This window comes from Dipodomys merriami, unplaced genomic scaffold (assembly GCF_024711535.1).
Source record: "Dipodomys merriami isolate MVZ:Mamm:240054 unplaced genomic scaffold, mDipMer1.0.p SCAF_28, whole genome shotgun sequence".
Classification (NCBI taxonomy): domain Eukaryota; kingdom Metazoa; phylum Chordata; class Mammalia; order Rodentia; family Heteromyidae; genus Dipodomys; species Dipodomys merriami.
Genome location: NW_027204270.1, coordinates 4,809,726 through 4,832,945, shown reverse-complemented (window position 1 = coordinate 4,832,945; position 23,220 = coordinate 4,809,726). Strand labels below are relative to the sequence as shown.

Below are 23,220 nucleotides of genomic sequence, written 5' to 3'. Positions count from 1 at the left end.
TATTCTGAAGTTTTACTTAATTCATTTGACTTGTTTTTCTTTTTGTCCATCATGGGGCTTGAACTCTGGGCCTGAACGCTGTCCCTCAGCTCTTCATTCAGGCTAAGTGCTCAGCTACTTGAGCCACAGCGCCACTTCTGGTTTCCTGGTGATTTACTGGAGATAAAAGTTTCAAAGCTTTTCCTGCCCGGGCTGGCTTTGAACGGTGATCCTCAGATCTCAGCCTCCTTAGTAGCTAGGCTTACAGGTGTGAGCCACTGGCCCGGCTATCAACTTGTTTTTCATACATCTTGACCTCGGACCCAAGAAAAATAAAGCCTTTTGGGTAATATTTATAAAAACACTGAAGCCTGTAAAACACAGTTTAGTATCAGCTTCTTTATTATCAGTCATGAATACAAAAACGTTACAGTATCTCCTGGGCCCGCGGGAGCAGCGGTGCCGCTGAAGACCCCCCAGCAGGCACAGCCTCGCCATGCGCTCGGGTGCTCCTACCAACGCTGAGACCCGAAGCGTGACAAGCACCAGTTTCAAATCAAGCCTAGCATAATCCACACTCCATAAGATGTGTGCTGAGGCCAAGAAATGAGCAGCCGTTGGGAAACAATGGAAGAGAGAGGGCGCAGGTCATGAGAGAAGGCCAGGGACGCGGTCGCCCTGTGGCTCCGAGGAAGGCTGAGGCTGAGTCACATGCACAGTGACCTCCTGCTAAGGTCACGGTGGACAGCACACAGGCTGATTAGTTTTGTTGTGTGGAAACCACCACACAACTTGATCCGCCACCAAAGCCTCAGACATCATTTCACTACCAAGACGGAGTAGCATTTGAGAGCTATCTAGTCATGAAACGGGAGGATTTGCGCAGCACTGCTTACTGCTAGAGAAGTCCAAGAAATGTCCAAGGCAACATGAGAACTACCTTCAATAATACCTCAAGACAGAATTACTACCCAGAAAATAACGACTAGAAAGGAGATCTGGCCAGGAGCTGGTGGCTCACACTTGCAATCCTGGCTACTCAGGAGGCTGAGATCTGAGGATTGCAGTTTGAAGCCAGCCCAGGCAGGAAAAACCCTGCATGAGACTCTTATGTCCAATTAATCACATAAAGAAAAAAAAGCCGGGCGCCAGTGGCTCACGCCTGTCATCCTAGCTACTCAGGAGGCTGAGATCTGAGGATCAAGGTTCAAAGCTAGCACCGGCAGGAAAGTCCGTGAGACTCATCTCCAGGTAACTACCAGAAAACTGGAAGTGACACTGTGGCTTAGGCCTTGAGCTGAAGAGCTCAGGGACAGTGCCCAGGCCCAGAGTTCAAGCCCCACAACTGACCAGCAAAAAAAAAAAAAAAAAAAAAAGCTGGAAGTGGAACTGTGGCTCAAGTAATAGAGTGCTATCCATTAGCAAAAAACCTCAGGGTCAGTGCCCATACCCTGAGTTCAAGCTCCAGGACTGGCACAAAAGAGGGAGTAGAGGGAAGGAAGGAAGGAAGGAATGAAAGAAGGAAGGAAGGAAGGAAAGTAGGTATGAGCTACAGGACTAGAGAAGGGTCCAGAAGCCTTCTCTGGACAAAAAGGCCGATTTTCCTCATCATGAGGCTGCATTTACAAAAAGCTATGAAACGTCAAAGAGGAAAAGTATTTTCCTAAAATAAAACAAAACAACAAAAATAAAAGAAAAAGGAAGCTCGTGTGCTGTAAGTTACACAGCAAACCAGGGCTCCCGCAGCCTTCGCTTTGCTTCCGTGTTCTGCCTGCGAGGTGTGAACCTCACACGCGGGAACGGCGGGCTTGAGGAAGGAGCACCAGTGAGCGCTCTGGCTGAGGAGACGCTCACACTCGCTCCTTGAGAGGCAGCTCTTGGTGGCCCGGGTCAGCCACCGGTGTCAGGTTTGGTGGCCAGGGGGCCTGACTCTTGGGGACGCTGGCGTCCTGGAGGGCTGGGGTCGCTGGGCTCCCCTTGAGCATTTTCCTCACTTGCAAACCCCAAACACTTACCCTTTTGCAAGAGCAAACAAAAGGCAGTGCCAGTCAGACCTCTGGTGGGCACAGAGAGACCTCTTTTGAGTCCATTGAAAAGAAAAGGTTAATGGTTGGTTTTGGCAAGACAGCGTGTAAACACATAAGCGTGAAGAACCTATTAGCCTATGTAATATTTGAAACTCTGTACAACCATTTTAAAACCAAAAACATGGGAGGTCTTTTAACATTACAAATCGGATGTTAATTTTAATTTTCTAAGTAATCAGCCCCTTTTAGCGTGACAGATTTTTAAGGAAATACGTTCAGAAGTTCAATGAAAGGTGGAAAACCAGAATGCAATGCATCTCTTGGAATCGAGGTAAAAACTGAACCTAAAGACTTAAGTGTTTCAGATCCATACTGGACTGGGTGCTGCAGGGTGCTGGGGAGCTGGAGGGGAAGCACCAAGCAGCGCGGCCTCAAAGAACAGGGAGAGTGTGCCAACACCAGCAGGGCGTCTCCCCGCTGCAGAGAGGCCTTCACTCTCTCAGGATCAGCCTGGAACAGAAAGGAGGTCAGCTCCTCTGCTCACTCCCGGTGAGATTAGGTCTGGGGTGACACAGGAAATAAAGTTCTGTTGTCCACATACCTCTTCAGAGGCAGTCCAATCCTTTGAGCAGGCTGCTAAGCTAGAGGGCCATTCTAATGGGTAGTTTTAATGTGTCAGGAACAGGAGACTGTTGATGAGGACTCTGGTCACGCCAGCTGGGGTTCAGCTAGACACAGAGGCAGAAGCTGGGGTGCGAGGAGACATCTTCACGGCCGCTCAGCTGATGTCTTCTCCTGGCTGCAGCCCACAGGCTCTGCGGAGTGCTCAGCTGAACTTCTGTTTGCACAGGCAACACGGCTCTCCAGAAGAGAACACAAGCAGGTGTGTTATTTGATGCTAATGCCATCTGAAGATTTGAAAGTCACGTCTGCAACGTCCTGACTGGCTCCTTCGGGTCTGACATACCCATCTCAGCATTCTTTACCACCATCAGGCAACCACGGACACTGTTTAAATACGTTAGCCTGAGTCATGCCGGGGTTCATCTCTCATCTACTTTTCTATTACTTTTTTTTTTAAATAAAGACACAGCAAGTAGCAGAACATTGGCTTTCTGACAAGATCTTATCTAGCCATCTTTAAACAGCAGATACTCATTCTTTTCTTTGAAAATAGGATAGGGAGAGGATTCTCAGAGAAGGCAGAGCAGCAGTGACCATGTCATAACTTTTTCTTTTTTGTCTGGGCTTGGGCGCTGTCCCTGTGCTCCTCAGCTCAAGGCCAGCGCTCTATCGCTTGAGCCACAGCGCCACTTCTGATTTTCTAGTGGTTTATTGGAGAGAAGAGTCTCATGGACTTTCCTGCCTGGGCTGGCTTTGAACCATGATCCTCAGATCTCAGCCTCCTGAGTAGCTAGGATTACAGGTGTGAGCCACCGGTGTCAGGTTTGTGATAGCTATTTGCATCTTTGCTGTCTGTGTGAAGGCCGGCTGTCTCCAGAGCTGCGGTCAATCTGGAGGTGGGGAGCAGCCAGGCATGCGTTCCTGAGCAGCCTGAAAACAGCTCAGGGCCATTAAAGACCCAGTCCTCCAGAAATTAGAAAGCGAGGCTCTGCCTGCTGCCTGCTTCTATCTTAGAGGGGTGGGAAAGCAGGGGGACAGCCTTTGCTGCACCCCTCTTCCTTTGAAGCTCTTTGCTTTCTATGCAGACTCCACCTTGGTTTTTCTCTTTCCCTCTTTTGGGGAGGCGAACACTTAAAATCTAGGTGACCCTAAGCACCCACAGGTCACCACACATGCCCAGGTAAAGATGCAGCCATTATATGAAGGAGAGAAGAGAGAGGACAAAGAGGGAGAAGGAGAAAGAGGGAGGGAAAGAGAGGGAAAGAGAGAAAAAGAGAGAAAAAGAGAGAAAGAGAGATCTTTGGATTTATATTTCCTGTTGATCTTTGAACGAAGTGCAAAAATAAATGTCAGCAAACCCTGGGAAAAGGGAGTCTGATTTCCAGTCTGAACTCAAATATCTAGTTTTCAAACAAAAGAAAAATCACAAGGCATAGGAGATACAAGGAGGTACAGCCCATTCACTAGGAAAAATAAACCAGCCACTAGTTCCTAGGAGAGGAGGGCAGACTTGGTAGACACTTTGAAGAAGCCATCTGTAAGATGTTCAAAAAACAAAAGAAAGACACAGAAAACAGTAACAACAACCCTTAAAAAGAAACCAATCTGGGCACTAGTAGCTCAGGCCTATAATCCTAGCTATTCAGGAGGCTGAAATCTGAGGATCACAGTTTGAAGCCAACCTGGGCAGGAAACTCGGTGAGACTCTTATCTCTAATAAACTACTCAGAAAAACCCGGAAGTGGTGCTGTAGCTCAAGTGGTGGAGTGGTAGCCTTAGCACAGGGATAGCCTTAGGCTCAGGGATAGGGCCCAGGCCCTGAGTTCAAGCCCTAGGATCTGAAAGAAAAAAAAAAAAAAGATGGAGCCTGGAAAAGAGGTTAAAAGACACGATCCAGTCCCTTGCTCTCTACAAAACACTCAAATTAGACCTACACAAAAACAGGTTGAAAGTGAAAGGATGAAAAGGATCTGTAAACGGTGACTGAGAAAGCAGGGGTAGCTATAAATAAAGGCGTGGCATGTGGTTCCACCCGTAGGGAGCCTATGGTGGCCAAAGTCATGGAAAGCAGATGGGGAGCGATGGTGTCTGGGCATAAATGTTCAGTTTTCCAAGATAAAAGGAGTTCAGGAGATAGATGACTGCACAGTAATATGGACATAAGTTAACATCACTGAATTGTACACTTAAAGATAGTTAAGGAGCTGTGCCGCAGAGGCTCATACCTGTAATCCTAGCTACGCAGGAGACCGAGACCTGAGGACCACAACTTGCAGCCAGCAGACCAATCTGTGTGACTCTAACCGCCAATTAACTAGCCAAAAGCCCTAACTGGAGGCATGGCTAGGTAGCAGAGCACCAGCCTGGAGCAAAGAGCCCAGAGAAGGCTTGAGGCCCTGAGTTCAAGCCCCAGTACCCACACACAAATGAAAAGGTTAAGAAGTAAATACAAAGTTATTAGCTTATTGACAGTAAGTATTAAATACTGTTAGTTACAATAATAAGGGGTACTCCTTTCTTACCCACAATGTTATTTAATCTTCAAAGAGGGGTATGAGGGCTTCAGTGACTTGTTTTCTTCATAACCCTTAACACTTTATTTTTCTGAATATTATCTTATCCTAATTTTTTTCTCTGTTTTTTGACAGTGCTGGTGTTTTTCCTCAGGGCTGCACGCTTGCTGGGCAGCACTCTAACCCTTGAGCCACACCTCTGGCCCTTTTGCTTCCCCCCCCCCCCCGGAAAGTGGGGGAGCGCTTGTACGGGGGCTTAAACTCAGAGCCTAGGCACTAGGTCTCTTAGCTTGGTTAGCACTCCATCACTTAGCTACATACAGTTCCACTTCTGGCTTTTTGCTGCTCAATGTGAAGTAACAGTCTCCCAGACCTTCCTCCTCCAGTGGTTTCCAACCTCCATCCTCAGATTTCAGCCTCCTGAGTAGCTAGGATTACTACAGGTGAGAGCCACGTGCCCAGGTGCTTTAGCTATTTTTTTGCATTGTCTGCCTGGCCTGGCCGGGACTCCCGTGTGTACTTTCTGCACAGCTGCGAGGCCAGGCATGGTCCCTCAAGCCCAGGGCGTCCGGGCTGAGGAGAGGCCGTGGGGGGCATTCCCCTCCGATCACAGTCCTTCCACCCAGCTTCCTGAGTAGCCAGTGTAACAAAATGAGCCGCCACATCTTCATGTTTGGGAATGAAGGTCCTTATTAGCTCAATCATCACGACAGCCGCGACCACCATCAGCTGCAGCACCCGGAAATCAAACTTTCAGCCTTCAGGATTCACTAGAAAGACTTGGTCACTGCAGAAAGACCACGTGGGCCTACCTACTCAGGGGGCTCAGACCTGAAAGATCTTGGTTTGAAGCCAGCCTAAACAGCAAAATCTGTGAGACTCCATCTCCAATTAGACACCAAGAAGCTGGGCTGCAAATGGAGTGAGCCAAGGCCCCTGTGTTCTAGCTCTAATACCAGCAACAAGAAACCCAACCCCATGGCTCCACTCAAGTTCCTGATAGGAGGAATTCCTGGGATGTGACGCTTGCGTCTTCCATTTTAGAACCTTCCAGACCTGTGTGTTTACACTGCACAGCTCCTGTACCGCCCCCTCCCCTCCCTGGCCAATCATCATATCCGGCACTTCAATGCCAGGCAACTGTAAAAGAAAATGGTATTGAAAAGATCCGTATTCCAAATTCAGTGAACTGTATAACCTTACATGAATTGTTTAGTATCTGCAACCGTGACTTCACTGCTTGCCAGTAAAGCAGGACACCAACGACTCCATGGAGGTGGCTGTGAGGGTTAACTCCTCCATGGGGTCAAGCAAAAGAGCCCAAGTGTGTCACTGGACGCTGGGCGTGACTGTGCTTACTGGGGTAGGAACTCCTGGAGGGATAGTCTGGCTTTGAATCCAAGAATGCACCTTGGCCAGCTCCTCCTTCTGCCCAGGAGAAAAGCGGGGCTGATGCCGCCTCATGCTTTCCAGCCGCTCCAGATCTTCTTTCAACACAACGTCCTTAACCCTGAAAATGAACACCAAAACCAAACCCGAATGAGGCCCCAGTTTTCCTCTCCTCAGCTAAGAACAGCGCGGCCGGGCTGCTGCTGTCTCTCACACCTCCTGTCCACCGAGGGCCCACACTGAAACATGACTGCACTGTTTCTTGGCCAAGCTGCTAGAGCCTACCTTTCACGCCTGGGGAAGTGTGTGTCACGTTTTAATACACAGACAGAAGGAACAGACCTCCCAGCAGTCTGAGGTGGTGTGCCACCTGGACGGCACTGTCCTTCTTCCTCTCCCCATCTCCTGATGACTCCATGGGTTCCTTTGTCTGGCACTGATCTATGTAGTGTCATCAACGCAGTCCCTGCTTTTTTTTTTTTTTTTTTGCCAGTCCTGGGCTTGAACTTAGGGCTTGGGTGCTGTCCCTGAGCCTGGCACTGTACCACTTGAGTCATAGTGCCATTCAGGCCTTTTCTGTGTATGTAGTGCTAAGGAATCAAACCCAGGACTTCAGGTATGCTAGGAAGCACTCTACTACTAGGCCGTATTTCCAGCCCCAGACCTCGCTTTAAGAAAGCATTTGTTGGGGCTAAGAAGGTGGCTCAGTGGTAGAGCGCTTGCCTTGGATGCCTAAGGCCCTGGGTTCGATTCCTCAGTACCACATAAGCAAAAAGAAAAAAGCCAGGAGTGGTGCTGTGGCTCAAGTGGTAGATCGCTAGCCTTGAGCTGAAGAGCTGAGGGACAGCGCCCAGGCCGAGTTCAGGCCCCACGACTGGACCAAAAAAAAGAGAAAGCATTTGTTGCTTGACTTCAAACAAATCTGAAGACATTTTTCTAAGAGTTATGTATAAAACACTTAACATCATTTTATATGACTAGGAACCGAGAAAGATCCCAAGTGAGTTTTCATACCTCTCCGGCATCTGATACGTCATCAGCACCCGCTCCGGAGTTTGCTCTATCATTCTCCAGATGGGCTCAGCTGCTGGCCTGGGCAAAGCTTTTTCCTGTACACCCTGAGACTGCTGCCCATTTCTCGAGATTTCCAAGGAATAGTCACTGCTAATGAAGGACACACTGCTACCACTGCTTCCTATCAAAAGTCAACATCAGCGAGTTATGACACAGCCATGAGCCCCATTTCCAGGCAGGACTTTGTTCTACTACAGTTTTAGCAGCTGGCTTCTGGCTCCCGGCACGCAGCCTGGCAGCCACCACCCGGGCTTTCCTGGTGTACTACCTGCGGCTCGGGGTGGAGAGTCCTGGTGCAGAGGTGCTGTGCCTGGAGCCCCAGCAGCAGAGAGGCTGTTCCCGTCACCACTCTGGTTTGTGGTATGGGGCTGGAGGAAAGAACACAGAGAGGCACTTTACCATGCCAGGTCCAGATGACTGGCAGACTGTCAACCTCACATGCTGACAGGAATGCCACATCCATAGTGGGAAGACAGACTTTCAGCCTGTCCTCAGGAACTTGGCCAAAGTTCCCCTCAACACAAATGACAGGCACCCAATACAAACGACCGACAGGCACTACTGTTTCCTGAGCATCGCTGCGTGCCAGGCATCACAAAGTGTGCTTTGTCATTTGCCAGGTGAATACCAAGTATTTTGTCAATTTTAAGCACCATGTGGAAAACACGAGGAGTCAACAGTGCACAAGACAGAGTCCTGGTTGTCTAGCGCTCAGGAGCGGTGCATACAGAGGCGCCCTGTAAACATCACATCTGTGATCCCAGAAGAAGCGATGAGGTACCCATCTTCCATTCTCCCAATGGGAAAAAGGCGGAGGAGGTCTAAACACCCTACCTCAGCCATGCCACCTAAAAACTACTGATGGAGCGTGAAGTGAGCGGAGCCTTGCTCCGCCGTCCAGGCCTGCTCACTGCGTCACGTGGCCTTGCCCCAGCGCAGCCAGGTGTGCAGTGAGCGAAGCCTTGCTCTGCTGTCCAGGCCTGCTCACTGCGTTACGTGGCCTTGCCCCAGCGCATGCAGCCAGGCTTTCAGAGGCAAGAGCACGCCTTGATTTGGAGCCAGTGAAGAAAGGCATGATACTTTCAAGGGAGAAAAACTTGTGTAAATACTCACACATCTTTTATCTATTCTTAAATATAGGAATGCCAGGCTCTAAAGCTCACCTTGACAAATCTGGAGAATGTCTTTTAGGTAGAATTTGAAAAGCTAAAAGAAACTGACCAAAATTTTTCTGTTTGAAAATGGCCTTTGTAAGCCTGAAATGATAAACTGTCTCCTCTGTTGCACCATGGGGCCTGGCCCCTCTCACGAGCCCCAATCCCGGTTGGAAGCGAGTACTTCACAGGCAATGAACTGTGCATAGTTACCTGGATAGCTCATGTTAAAGGGCAGAGGAAAGCTAGAAAACCTGCACAGGTGCACAGGATGCTTCATTTCTGCTCTGTAAAGCAAGTCAGGTGAGGCATGATGCTTGTGTAGCGCAAGGCTCCGTTTCCATCTCCTGTGACGCGGCCGCCCACCGGGGCCGTGTCAGGCAACCCCAGCTTGGACGGGAGTGCGTACGCACGTCCTCCTCGGTGAGAGGACACCAGCAGCACTTACACGTCCGGGCTCCGGGCGGGCGCCCCTTCCTGCTGGACGTGCAGACTCAGAGGATGCGGGCATTTCCTCCTGGAGCAGGTTTAACTGTAAGGGGGAGCTGCTCCTTGAACCAAGAAGTAGGTGCTCTCCACTCTGTGTCTCCCACTTTTCCTCTGCTCTCCTTTGGTTGCTGGCATAAGTAGGTGGCTCCAGGTTTGGTGCTGGTATCAGGGTTGGCACTTCAGGGGAGCCTGGGTACCCCAGGAACAGATACGGAGAGGATGACGGTGGCCACAAGGAACAGACAGCAGGGCTTGGGAGGACAATGGCCATCCAAGTATCCACATGGGGAGGAGGGGATGCTGGAGGAGCCTGCAGGCTGCTGGCCACGGGACATCCGTGAGCAGCCGCCCAGGCTGCGAGGCTTCCTCCTCCCACTGAGGTCAAGGCCAGGAGAGGACACACTGGGAGGAGGTAAGGGGCTTGGCTGGGGACCAGCAGGGTAGATGGGCTGGGAAGGCCTGAGGCGCTGGGGGAGGCGGCCGCAGGAGGCCCCCAGGGCTGCACACCCGGGAGCAGTGCCCCGGCATGGGGACAGAGGCCAGGGCCGGGGCTGCTGGCATCCAGTGGCACCGGCAGCCTCTGCCGTTTGTGCTTCCCTTTCTTGCTCCAAGTTGATCTGTTCTGCTTGGAAGGAGAAGCTCCTGAAAGGATAAAGATGGAGGCCATTATGGAAACTAAAACCCCTGAAAGAGAGTACACTTACCCAATGACAGGAAGTAATTACAAGGGAATAGACACGTGCCAATTTGTAATTATGTATATTACAGGCACGGCAGAAAATGACTACACATTGGTGCTATAAAATACCAGCCCATTCCAGTCCCCATCAGTTTCTTACATAAATCAGTGTTTTAGATCCAGGATCTAAGAAAGATCCTGAATTGCTATTGTAAATGAAATTATTTCACCCTCTCATTTCTTGTAAGCACAACTTGTACTGTTTTCTTTCTCTTCATCCTTGCGTTCTATATCTGCAGATTCAACCAATGGAGGCTGTTAAGTATCTAGGAAAAAAATTGCACCTGTACTTGAGTGTGAGACGTTCACTGACAGCACAGACATGTTTTGCCTGTCAGCAACTAAGCAACGCAGTGTAATGACGCTTGTGCTGTGCTCGGCACTGTTGATCACGGGAAGTATGTACAGGTTACCTGCACATCTGACCCTGAGACAGGAGAGATGGGAACACCAGGACTTGACCGTCACTGTGGGGCTGTGGAATCTATCACTCCCTAATACATTACCACATGTGATTTTGATCTGCTACCTTGGACGTAGGAGTATTTTGCTTTGCTTCTACTTTCTTGCTGAAGATAGCAGCTATAGGGCGACGCCAGGATCTTCTCCCGAAAGCTGTCAACATAATTCTGTTCTTCCTTCTGTGTGTGGGCCGACAGCACAGCCGCTGTGAGCCCGACATGTCTGATCTCCTCTGCCGTCAGCGGAACAGGCTGTGCTTCCAGGGCCCAGGGCTCACAAATCATGGTGGCATCCTCTGCTGAGGTCAAAGAAGGGGCCTGCGCTCTAAGTCCCATCAACTACTTGCATTTAGTTCTACATTTTATATTGCTTCTCAGTACATTTTTATAAACATTGCTATAACTTCTGGAACATTAAAAAAGTCACAAAAATGTTGTTTTACTTTTTTGTACAAGTATGTATATACACATTATAGAATAGTAATCAATACACGTATATTTATTTACTCTTGCTTTTATATTTTCTAGTGTCCCTGATTTTTAAACAAATTTATCTTTGAAATTATTTTTAAATAGCTAGTACCTTTATATATTCAACAATCAAATATTAAAAAGTGTTTGCTGGGAAGGTGGCTTAGTGGTGGAGTGCTTGCCTAGCATGCATGAAAATCTGGATTTGATTCCTCAGTACCACAGAAATAGAAAAAGCTGGAAGTGGTGCTGTGGCTCAAGTGGTAGAGCACTAACCTTGAGCAAAAGAAGCTCAGGGACAGTGCCCAGGCCGAGTTCAAGCCCCAGGACTGGCCTATAGGATCAGTCAATGTGTTTAAAGCACTGAGAAGAGCATCTGTCTTGAGCGGTAGTGACCAGCCCTCTGCTAATCTAGTGTTAGCCATTATTATTACAGGTTCTGTTTTCTTCTTTTTACTTGTACTGGGGCTTGAACTCGTGACTTCATGTTTTTACTCGGCTGGCTGACACTCTACCACTTGAGCCATGCCTCCAGTCTGGTTTTTTTGCTGGCTAATTGGAAAAACCATCGCAGACATTTCTGTCTGGTCTGGCTTAGACCAATTAATAAAACATAATGACATTTCCAAAAATAAGTGAGTCTTCCTGACTTGTTTTCTCAGCAGAGGCAGAGGCGGTACCTGGGTGCAGGGGCAGGGCACAGGCAATGCCGCCGCTGCGGCACGGGCTCACGGCTGACTCTACGCTCAGGGCGGCCATGGACACGGTCCAAGCTCCTCCGCCAGTGTTTGCACACTGGTGCCCATTGGCTGGCATTTCCACAGTTGCTATGGCTGTGTTCTGCGCAGCAGCTGATGATAAATGAGAAACCAGTCGTGAGAAGAAAACTCCCAAGAGGAGTTTTGTTTAACAACCAAAACAGGTTTTGGAAGTCAGTGTCCCACACATACAAAGCCTACTGGCTGTAAAGAACTTACTACGATACTAGGACTTTGTGATGGCAATGAAATAAAGACGAGAAATCATAGAGGGCTGGGTATGGTGGTGCATGTCTGGAATCCCAGCACTTGGGGGACCTCAAGTTTGGGGACCTCAAGGTTACACAATGAGATAGCAAGACCCTGTCTCAAAAGGAAAAAATAAAATAAAGGAAACAGAGTAGAATGGATATGTGATGTTCCTTTGAATCCGGCTGTGAAGGCGCTGCTGTTACCTTGCGGTGTCTGGCCGCTGTCTGCCTTGTGGCTCTGTCTGTCCTCCTCTGAGGATGAAGAGGTTGTATTTGTACAGGATATACACTTCCTTTTCAGCGTGGGGATGCTGTAGCTCTTCAGGTATCTGCAATGACAGAACAGGGAGTCCCTTATCCCCTTCCTGTCCCTTGGATCCTCTCCCCATTTCCGTTTGGGGTTTTTATTACTTTGTTCTTTGATGACATCTATCTTCATCCCAGCCTGGATTGCTGGATTGTAACATCTCTTTTACTATGGCCAAGATCATCCTAGCCTACACCATGTCTGTGTGTGAGTGTATGTGTGTGTGTATGTGTGAGTGTATGTGTGTGTGAGTGTATGTGTGTGTGTGTGTGTGTGTGTGAGAGAGAGAGAGAGAGAGAGAGAGAGAGAGAGAGAGAGAGAGAGAGAGAGAGAGAGAGAGAGAGAGAGAGTGAGTGTGTGTGTATGTGTACTGGGGCCTCATGTTGATGCCCAGGCCAGATGGGACCTTAATTCTCCGACCTATGCCTGGAATAACAGACTGAGCTCTGTTTCTCATTGGTAGACATGGAGTCTCATGACCTTTTTGCTTGGGCTGGCCTCAAACAGCACTCCTCTTGATCTCAGCCTCCTGACTAGCTAGGATTATGGGTATGAGCCATATACCTAGCTTTACATCTTTTCAGCTCAGGACTTCTCAACTGTCCTGAAACTCTTCCAGAGCAAGATCATCTCCTGTGCTACCACCACGTGTTCAGCAAGCAGTGAGTAGTATGTGGCAGGCTATCCTTAGTCAGGAATGGACAGCTACTCAAGTTCTATGGAGGCTCCAGAGTCACAAGGCACGTGAATACATGATTACATTTATGTCTTATACCTGATGACACTATCGATGCAGTTTATCTGTTGATAGGATGGGCTATGCTGCTCTTCCCTCAAGTCTTCACAAGGCTCAGTGTGCATGCTTTTGTTTTCCAAGGTCTGGGAGGAGATAAAGGCCTTCTGTTCATCTGAAAGAGTGAAGGGACATGCCGTGAAAATATTTAGTATTTAGGTTAAGAAAATGCCTAGTACATTAAATGATGGCACTTTATGACATATATATGTCAACAGGGGATTATCCAGGCATTGTACGTAAGCTCAGATCTAAATGCACGAGAAGAGAGAAAATCCACAATCCATAATAGTGCATATGTACACATTACATAGAATGAAGACACTGGCATTTAAAAATGGAGGAAACATGTTTCAGCACAGATTATCAATGCAATTGTTAGACAAGAGGTGGACAGGCACTTGCCAGTGTCAAGCTGACACTCACTAGACATTGATGCACTCTTCAGTTTTTGCTGTACAATAAGTGAACACCACCCATGGGCACTGATGCACTCTATAGCATAGGCTGTACAATCAGCATATACCACCACAGACACTGACTGATGCACTTTATAGTGTATGTTGTACAAACAGTATATACCACTAGACACTGACTGATGCATTTTACTGTGTATTCTGTACAATCAGCATACACCACCCACAGGAAGTGATACACTTTACAGTGCATTCTGTACTATCAGCCATGGGCACTGACTGATGCACTCTACAGTGTATGAACACCACCCCTCCCCCCCCACCAGTTAGCACCATGAGAGTAAAGCACTTATGAAGTAAAGCACATCTTCTTTCCTATGCAGAACCTGGGTGCAGCAGAGATTCTATAGTATTGTGGACTTTTTCTCTTGGAGCTGCCTTCGACAGCAGTCACTAACATGACACATTTCTTGTATCTATTTGTATTTAAGCTGCTAAGTATAGCTAGTATAAAATCAAGATCAATCATGAATTAAAATCCTATGAAGAGACTGGACACTAGTAGCTCGTGCCTAGAATCTTTTTTTTTTTTTTTTTTGGTCAGTTGTTGGGCTTGAATTCTGGGCTTGGGTGCTGTCCCTGTACTCTTCAGCTCAAGGCGAGCACTCTACCGCTTGAGCACAGCGCCACTTCTGGTTTTCTAGTGGTTTATTGGAGATAAGAGTCTCACAGACTTTTCTGGCTGGGCTGGCTTTGAACCGCGATCCTCAGATCTCAGCCTCCTGAGTAGCTAGGATTACAGGCGTGGGCCACTGGCGCCCGGCTGCGTGCCTGTAATCTTATTGAGGAGGCTGTGAGAATTGTGGTTCAAAGTCAGCCAGAGCAGGAAAGCCCATTAGACTCATCTCTAACGAACTGCTAACAAGCCTAAAGTAAGCAGAGCACTAACCTTGAGCAAAAAAGCTCAGGGACAGTGCCCAGGTCCTGTGTTCAAGCCCCAGGGCCAGGAAACACACAAAGCCCTATGAAGGCTGTCCAAATCTCATCGCAGACATGTGGTGAAGAGGACAAGGGCCTAAAACCCGAACTCCTGTACAGGTGAGACGAGACCCGAGGAGAGAATCCCACAAGGAATGATGTCATGGAAACCAAGAAAAAAAGCTCAGGAAGGAACAACTCCATAATCAAGTACTGTGGGCAGCTGCTGTACTAACAGAGCAGTGGCGGTAATTAAGAAAGGCTACTCTGGCTGGTCTGGAGAGGCTGACTTGTCTACCTTCAGAAGGATCATGGAAAAAGGACTATGTGCATTAACTCACTCATTTTACATAGGAAAATATTTATTTATGCTTACAGAAGAGTCTCAAAAGCCAAGTGCTAGTGGCTCATGACTATAATCCTAGCTACTCAGGAGGTGGAGATCTGAGGATCAAAGTTTGAAGCCAGCCCAGGCAGATAAATACAAGAGACTTCTTATCTCCAATTAGCCAGCAAAAAAAAGCAGAAAGTGAAAGTGTGGCTCACTCAAGTGGTAGAGTGCCAGCTATGAGCAAAAACGCTGATCAAGAGTATAATAGGAAGCACCAGTGGCTCACGCCTGTAATCCTAGCTACTCAGGGGGCTGAGATCTGAGGATCATGGTTCAAAGCCCGGGAAAGAAAGCCCGTGAGACTCTTATCTCCAATAAACCACTCAGAAAACTGGAAGTGGTGCTGTGGCTCAGTAGTTGAGAGCTAGCCTTGAACTGAAGAGTTGAGGGACGGTGTTCAGGCCCAGAGTTCAAGCCCCATGACCAAGAAAAAAAAAAAAGCTAACCAAAAAAGGTCCCATATTGTAGTCATTTTAGTATACTTCCTATCCAGTGATTCTCACACACCAGCAGGATTAATAATCTTACTGACCGACGAAAAAACAAAAAAACCCGAAGGAGTGTAAGTCCCTGAGTTTAAGCTCCAGTACAAGCAAAAACAGAAACAAAACTTGTAAAAGCAGTAGGAAATTCCCTCACTATCCTCACAATGAAATGATCAAAAATAAGAATTTACCTATGGTACAAGAACACCAAATGCAATACAGACTTCACTTGGGTTTTTACTAGTTTAACACTAAATGTAGTTTTTCTCTTCTGGGATCTAGTCCAGGATCTCACGTTGAATTTTGTTGTCACATGTTTTTAGCCTACTACATCTGGTGGCTTCTCCATCTTCATGTGTTGCTCACTCACTCATTTATCAGTATGGGCTCACAGGTATTTGTTGTTCAATAATCTCATATAGTTTATTGCTCAAAATACTGCAGTTAGGGCCACTAGGAGCTCCTTCAGGTCTTTTGTGGCCTTCTGACATATCAGTCCATGTTTATCTTGGATATCTTGGACGTTTTCTGACTTTCTGGCCCTACTTCCTTTTTTTAAAGAAATGTCTTTAGAAACCAAGACCTGGGGGCTTAGTGCCCATTCTTGTGTAGATCATCTTAATGGTCAGGGTTGACAAATAACTAGCTCTCGTCCACCCATCAGAGAACATGCCCACGGGCTCCTTCCAATGCCACTACCTCCAGTCCAGGGCCACAAGTAATTCTAGCATTCTTCCTTTAATTATTTGCAAGTTCTATAACGGTGAGAAATCTGGTCCTCAAACCAATTTGTTCAACCTTAGAATGCATACAGACTAGCTTCAGAATCTAGTGGTGTTTGTCCCTGTTAGTGTCTTGTATTTAGTTCTCGGGTAGCTAGTTCAAACACTTTCTAAACCGCTTAGCTCTCTGCTTCCCTACTTCCCTTAGTACGCCTGTGCATTATAAACACTCAGATTCGGCAGCACACTTTCAGAACTTAGAATTCCCCCAGCTGTCAACCCTCCTCGCAGTCTTGGTACCTAACCCTTTAGAGGCCGCTTCGCTTCCTGTGGTTCCAGTGGGTGGATTTTTTTTTGCAGGTGGTGGTGAGTGAACCCAGGGCCTGACAATGTTATGTAAGTGCTGCGCTCCAGAGCTATACCAGTGAGACTTCTGTGGTTTCGGTTACCCGTAGCCAACCGCAGTCCAAAAATAGCAGGTGGAACATTCTAGATGTAAACAATTCCTACGTTTAATTGTGCACTACTCTGGATGGTGTGATGAATTCCCACTGCTCTGCTCTGTCCCACATGGCATCATGCCAGGCCTCTCCCTAGGGTATACACGCCGTCTATGATCCCTCCAAAGCCATTGGGATCATCAAAAGCAACCCTCCTTCTGAGCATTTTAAGGTCAGGCACAGACAACATTTATACAGTCACAATGCCACAACTCACCTCACTTCATCTGATCACATAGACGTTACAATCACAAGAACGACAAGTACAGAACAGTATCTTCAGAGAAGGAATGTATGCAATGTTTACTACTGTACACTTGTTGTATACCTCATTGTTACTGTTAAGCCTTTACTATGTCTAACTTACAAATACAATCACAGGTATGTATGTGTAAGAAAAAACACAGTATATAGCATATCGGGGTTTATGCACTCACGGAGGGTCTTGGAACCCAATCCCATGCATTAAGTGGGGGTTATTTATAACTACTGACCTGTTTTTCAGATTTACAGTGTTCCTAAAGAAGTAACTTTGCAGAATGGAATTGCACGATATGGAGAAGTTGCTTATTCAGTAAGCCAGTGTTTGCATCTTGGAAGCATGAGTTTCTCACTGCCCTGGACCTCAGCACTGCAATGGGGTCAGGAAAGGTCAGCAACTTCCTGGCTAACTTTCCTTTTTGTGAAACTGGGAGTTTGAACTCAAGAATTTCATACTTACTGGGCACGTACTTTACCACCTGTGCCATGCTCCCAGCCCTTTTGCATTACTTAGATTTCAGACAGGGTCTTGCGTTTCTGCCTAGCCTCAGCCCACAATCCTCCTACTTATGCATTTGTGCTGCTGGGATTACTGTACAGGTGTGTATTACAATGCTCAGCTTGTAAGTGAGATGGAGTCTCTTAGCAAGTCGAACTGCAATCCTCTTGTCTGCCTCCTGAGTAGCTAGGTGTACAGGTGTGACTCACCATGCCCAGCCTTTTCATTCTAAGTATGGAACAATACTTTTTCTAGATGCCTGTCCTTAGTCAGGAACTGGGAGCATTCGCACTTGGTCAGTGCTGTTCTGGTGTCATCTTCCACTCAGGCATCTCACATGCCCCACGTGTGTCTCCCTAGCTCCAATCACCTACACACAGAGCTCGTGAGGGGCCTGCTCTACCTTGGTTGCTCTTCTCCTTCCCAGACTAAAAAAATCCCACTTGTTCCTCTATTTTAAAGTATCCTCTGTCTGTGAGACAGGTGAAATATACACTTGAAGCTGCTTTTTGGCTCTGACACACTGCACAAGACAGGCAACTAACAGTCATTTGCCCTTTTCCCTCCACTGTTGTGTGTCTCTACTCAGCTCCCAACATTTAAATATAACATTTTCATTTCATTTTTAAGCTGCATTCTGGTTTCTCTCGCATAGGGAATATAAGAAGCTTCCCCGTCCCCCAACTCATTAAGACTGGTAGCTCTCAAAATGTTAATAAAATTAGGAGTGTCAAGAAGTGTTAGCTCTTGAAAGCTATACCATATGGTGACAGGTCTTCCTTCTCCCACAAGTCGTGTCCTGTGCATCTTATTAGTCAAGAATGAACGTCTAGGAGCAGGTGCATGTCACCCTCTGAGGCTTCAGTGCGTGTAAGCACACTCAACAGCTGTCGGTCCCAGTCAACCACAGGGATGACAGAATGCCGCTGTCTGGTTACATATGCATAGTACTGGTGGCAGGGCCAGCGCAGTGTAAATGGCAGGAAACTAGACCTGGAGGTGGTGAAAAGGGAAGCCGCCCTGAGACTAAATACAACATACAAAACGGCGACACTACGAAGGAGACTGCAGTCCTGGGCAGCAGTGAGCAGCCAGACAGGATCAGACAAGCAGGGAAATGTTGAGGAATTTTAGCTAAGACTTCCTGAAAACATCTTCTTGGTCAGAATATGGGTAGTGACACACGACAAGAATACTATTTAAAATTTACACTTCTGCCAAGAATCTGGTGGTTGTAGGGGGAAGGCATTCCCACACTCATGCCTGTGTGCCTTTATATATAACAGCACAATAAACAAAATGCTTAATTACCTACCAGAGTGAAAACAGAAACCAAAAAGTTCAGATGTGGTTACATTTGAAGGAGCCCCAGGGTTTTTCCATGGCTGGAACGTATACAGCCCTTTCATATACACATGTAGGAAAGTGAAGCCGGCTGTGACTGTATTCAGGGGTGGGGCTTTAGGGAGCGAAGGGGATTGGTAGTGACCTCACAGGAGGGCTGAGGCAGGTGTGCTGCACTCACCATCCCAGGACTCAGGAGAACAAAGGAGATTTACTTGATTCTAGGGGCTTGGCATCACCTGGGTCATGTCTCAAAAAGCAAGTGGCTACAGGGAGCTACCCAAGCCCCTTCCTGTGTGTCTACCCTCCCCCGAGCACCATGGCTCCTCCTGTGGAGGCTGCAGCTTCCCAGGTCTTTCTGAAAGCAAAGATAAGGTCCTCACCAAATACCAGCCTGCCATCTTAGGCTTCTCGGCCTCAAACATAACACTGTGAGAAATAAATTCCTGTTCTTTAGAAATTTAGTCTCAAATTTTGATTCAGCAGCATACCAAGGCTACTGGTGATAAAACCTATGGTAAGAGCACTTGAATTTTCATGGCATAAATGATGTCAGTTCCTAAAAAAAAAAAAAGCTATTATTAGTATTAGTATTATATTTGGAAACTGTCACTCCTACTGTGTGACGTACCCACACTTGGCAATGACAAGACATCATGGCTTCCAAATTCATTCCGGGAGATGATGAAGGGAGAGTTAGCAAAATTAAAGTTAATTTAGGCTGAGGAATGGAGCACAGTGGTAGAATACTTGCCAAGTGAGGGCAAAGGCTGGGTCTGATCCCCAGCATGAAGGAATACAAGAGTTAATTCAATCTGGCCTCTATATTATAAAACTTTCCTCTGCTATACTATTGACTTTTCAAAATGATGCCACTTAATACAACTGATCCAATCCCAAGAAAAGAAAAAAATGTCAATGTTTTTCATTTTTATGTTGTAAATATTCTCCAATTATTTGAATGACAGGAGAAATGATGGTTCTAACATTATAATCGAAAGTATATTCTAAGGGGCTGGGAAGGTGGCTCAGTGGTAGAGGGCTTGCCTCACACGCATGAAGCCCTGGGTTCGATTCCTCAGCAACACATAAGCAGAAAAAAACCAGAAGTGGTGCTGTGGCTCAAGTGATAGAGCGTTAGCCTTGAGCTGAAGAGCTGAGGGACAGTGCCCAGGCCCAGAGTTCAGGCCCCACAACTGACCCCTCCCCCCAAAAAAAAGTATATTCTAAAATGAACTGTCAGAAAATTGGGGAACTCCTGTTACTGTAAACGCTAATTTTTCAGTAGAAGCACATTAGAAGAACATTCTGGTCTGATTTAAACTGCTGCCATTATTATTGTTCTATTCGTATCCGGCAAGTAAAGGAAGAAGAGAGCAGCTACAGAAGCTCGGGGTCCGCGCCCCTCTGAAGAGGGTGGCTCTCCCGAGAAGGGCCTGGCCCGCCCGCTCACTCACCACCCTGCAGCTCCGTCCGCATCCTCATCCCTGGCTTGACTGATGATGATTTGGTCTTTGACTCAATGTAGAGCTGCTGACCCAGATTCTTAATTTCATTTACATTGGCATAGACCTGCTCCAAGGTCATCTTGAGGAAAAGAGTGATAAAACAGCTTGTAAAAATTATAGAAATGTGCACTAAAACACTCATAAACAAAATACATTTACACTCTGGATCATTCAAGGCATGTTCAAAATTAGTTGTTATTTCACTACTAGGGTTTGAACTGGTGTATGGTAGGCATACTCACAGCTCTTTTTCCTTTATTTTTCAGGTAAGATCTTGAGGTTTTGCCTAGGGTGGGCCTTGGACTTTAAAGTCCCCTACCTCTACCTCCTAAGTAGCTAGAATCACAGGCATGAGCCACTATGCTTGACTTTTTGTTTCCACATGGGGTCTGGGTCTCACAGTAACTGCCCCAGCTAGCCTTGAATGGAGATTCTTCTGTCTTCTGTCTCCTGAGCAGCTGGAAACGAGAGGTGTGTACCACCTGTGTTCTCATTTAGCTCAGTGTTCCATGGCATATTGCTATGGATAAAAAAGTCCCATCTGTACATCACAAAATGCTAATTTTCAGAAAGCATACAATAATTAATTCACCTTCCAATGGTGGTATTTTTGACAAAATGGGTTGAAATGTATCAGATGAGAGTTTCAAGTTAAGAACAGCTCTGGAGACATCCCCCCACGAAGCACCACAGAGAACTGAAGGTGGCCTGGCACCTGTCCAAGACCCTTTCTGCCACACACCGGCTCCTTCGGCATATCCTCAGCGCAGTGCCCACTGGACTCGCTGGACGACGTGATGCTCACAAGCTGCTCCTGTGAACCACTGCTTCCCAGGCTTCCATAGCCACTGGAAGCACTCGCGTGAACTGGCTGAAGAGAGAAAGGGCCCCTTCAGTTCCTGGCTCCCCACAGCAGAGCATTTCTAGTCATCCCAAAATTAAGAAGAAAATTTCTCTGACTCTGAACTAGGTGCATGCAGGTTGAGCTAACCTTGGATGCTCCTCAGTCACCTTCTAATTCTCAAGGGCAAAGTCTTACTTTCTAGGTGGGATGAGTATATCTAGAATACATATTTTCAATGCTGTAGTATATACATGATTTTAAAAATCATGATAATAAGCTAGTTATTTATGTTGAGTTTACAATAGATAAGACCAAACTTTACTTACACACGCACACACACAATTTTTTTTTTTTTTGCTTTGGTTCCTTTTTATTGCAACCCATTACAAGGGCAAAGATCAACAATAATATAGAAACTACAAACCAAGTGAACTTACACACACCATGTATAAGTTTAAGAATGATATGTATATGTTCTGAACTCTATAGAGATTTTTACTAAAGACATTTTGAAAACTACTGGACTAACAGCTATTTACAAGAAGAACCCACAAATAGTACTTTTTCAATGAATGGTTTTCCTATTTTGCCTTATTATACCAGAAACACAGAGACCCAGCATCTCTCTTCTTCCACTTCATAATAATTATTACTTTTTAAATACACTGAAACCAAAATCCTGAGGTTGAGCCCTTTGGTGGTGTTTAGAATACAAGCATTCTCTCATGTAGAAAGCTATTCTGTCTTGTAGCTGTACCTCAGTTTGCTGTCTACTTGTTTGCTTGAGTTCTACAAATGTTCTGTGTATTTCCCTCAGGGTAGAACTTAGTTCAAAGACAGAATGAGGAAGGCGAAAAAATTATGGAATGTAAAGATCTCTTCATAGTTTACTTTTACTATGTGACTTTACTAATACTGAATATTAACAAAAACACCCATTATGGAAACTTTGTGTTAGTTTTGTTAAAACCTCTCACTTTACCTTCAAGAGAAGTTTGTGAATTTGCTCTTGTAATTCTGTTATGTCTTTGTCACTACTGTTTGTCTGCTTTATTCTGGTAGCAAAAACATCCTCATTTAGTGGACTCCTACAAAATACCAAGTGAAAGATTTTGAGTCAAGAAATTTAAAATTCATTTACAATGAAGTCCAAAGTGAATCTCTTTATGGGTATAGAAAACACAAAGAAACAAACGAGACTTTAGTGTTACTCTTTCTCTCCCCTTTCTTTCTTCCAGTGCTGGGAATCAAACCCAGGGCCTCCACACTCATTGGGCTAGAGCTCTATCATGAAGATACACCCCTAGCACATAAGTTATTTGAAATGAGGTTTTATTAAGTGATCTGGGCTGAATGCTAGTATTACAGGTGTGGGCCACTGGCCAGCAACAAACAAGTTTCCCTAAAGTACCAATTTTTATGGAAACAGTTTGGGCACAAATACACAATATATAAATATTTAGTCATAAATCAATTCTGAAACCAGTTAAAAGTATTTTTGGAATGAATGAGATTACCCATCTCTCTCTCTCTCTCTCTCTCTCTCTCTCTCTCTCTCTCTCTCTCTCTCTCTCTCTCTCACACACACACACACACACACACACACAAAATCTAGTTGTTAAAGGACAAGCAAAGGAAAGGCCAGTTGCCTCTCAGGACTTGGCAGATTAAATTCCAGTGGAACATCTAAGTCAGATTACATCATCTCAGTTATTTCTATACTATAGTTAGAGAAGAGTGCAGGGTAGGGTGGGGCTTAGTGCTCAATGGTAGAGCCCTTGCCTACCAGGTATGAAGCCCTGAGTTCAATCTCAGCACCACAATAAACACACAAAAAACATAGTGAGATGATTAGAGTGTCTAAAGAATTTCTCCAAATTTACATAACCAAAAGGCACCAGAGCCAGGGCCTAAATGTACTTGTCTGAGCCCAGAGCCAGTGCTTTCCTATTACACCAGTCTAGTCCCACAACTGATAGATACCACCAGCTCAGTTACCAAAAGCTGGAAGACGGCCCCAAGTCAGCAGTTACTCTGAGGAAATCTTAGGACAGCGCAGTGTCACAGAGGCACCAACTCCCTGTCCCGGCTGGTGTAGCAGCTGCTGCTCACCCACCGGCCCTGCAGGTGCCTCTCAGCACAGCATAGGTGCACCGCGTGCGCACGAGACTGAGCCTTGCCTCACAACAATACACACACTGCGTGTCCTCTGCCTCTTTCCCATACCTTGTAACATGGGTTGC

The 23,220-nt window shown here is 46.5% G+C and overlaps 1 protein-coding gene across 2 annotated transcripts in view; it reads right to left on the bottom strand.

Annotated features, from left to right (window-relative positions):
• Positions 1-377: 377 nt before the first annotated feature.
• Per3 (period circadian regulator 3) overlaps positions 378-23,220 on the bottom strand; it is a 48,082-nt gene continuing 25,239 nt past the window's right edge. The window contains exons 10-21 of one of the 2 annotated variants that reach the window (XM_070037268.1): positions 21,960-22,065; positions 20,876-21,004; positions 20,083-20,212; positions 13,012-13,144; positions 12,134-12,258; positions 11,601-11,771; positions 10,518-10,748; positions 9,209-9,891; positions 7,875-7,974; positions 7,547-7,727; positions 6,503-6,653; positions 378-2,867 (exon numbers count right to left, since the gene is read on the bottom strand). In XM_070037268.1, coding sequence (XP_069893369.1) covers positions 2,775-2,867; positions 6,503-6,653; positions 7,547-7,727; positions 7,875-7,974; positions 9,209-9,891; positions 10,518-10,748; positions 11,601-11,771; positions 12,134-12,258; positions 13,012-13,144; positions 20,083-20,212; positions 20,876-21,004; positions 21,960-22,065 — 2,233 coding nt within the window. In that variant the 3' untranslated portion in view covers positions 378-2,774. Of the gene's footprint in view, positions 2,868-6,502; positions 6,654-7,546; positions 7,728-7,874; positions 7,975-9,208; positions 9,892-10,517; positions 10,749-11,600; positions 11,772-12,133; positions 12,259-13,011; positions 13,145-20,082; positions 20,213-20,848; positions 21,005-21,959; positions 22,066-23,220 lie in introns of both variants that reach the window. The other variant, XM_070037269.1, reaches the window with a different exon arrangement.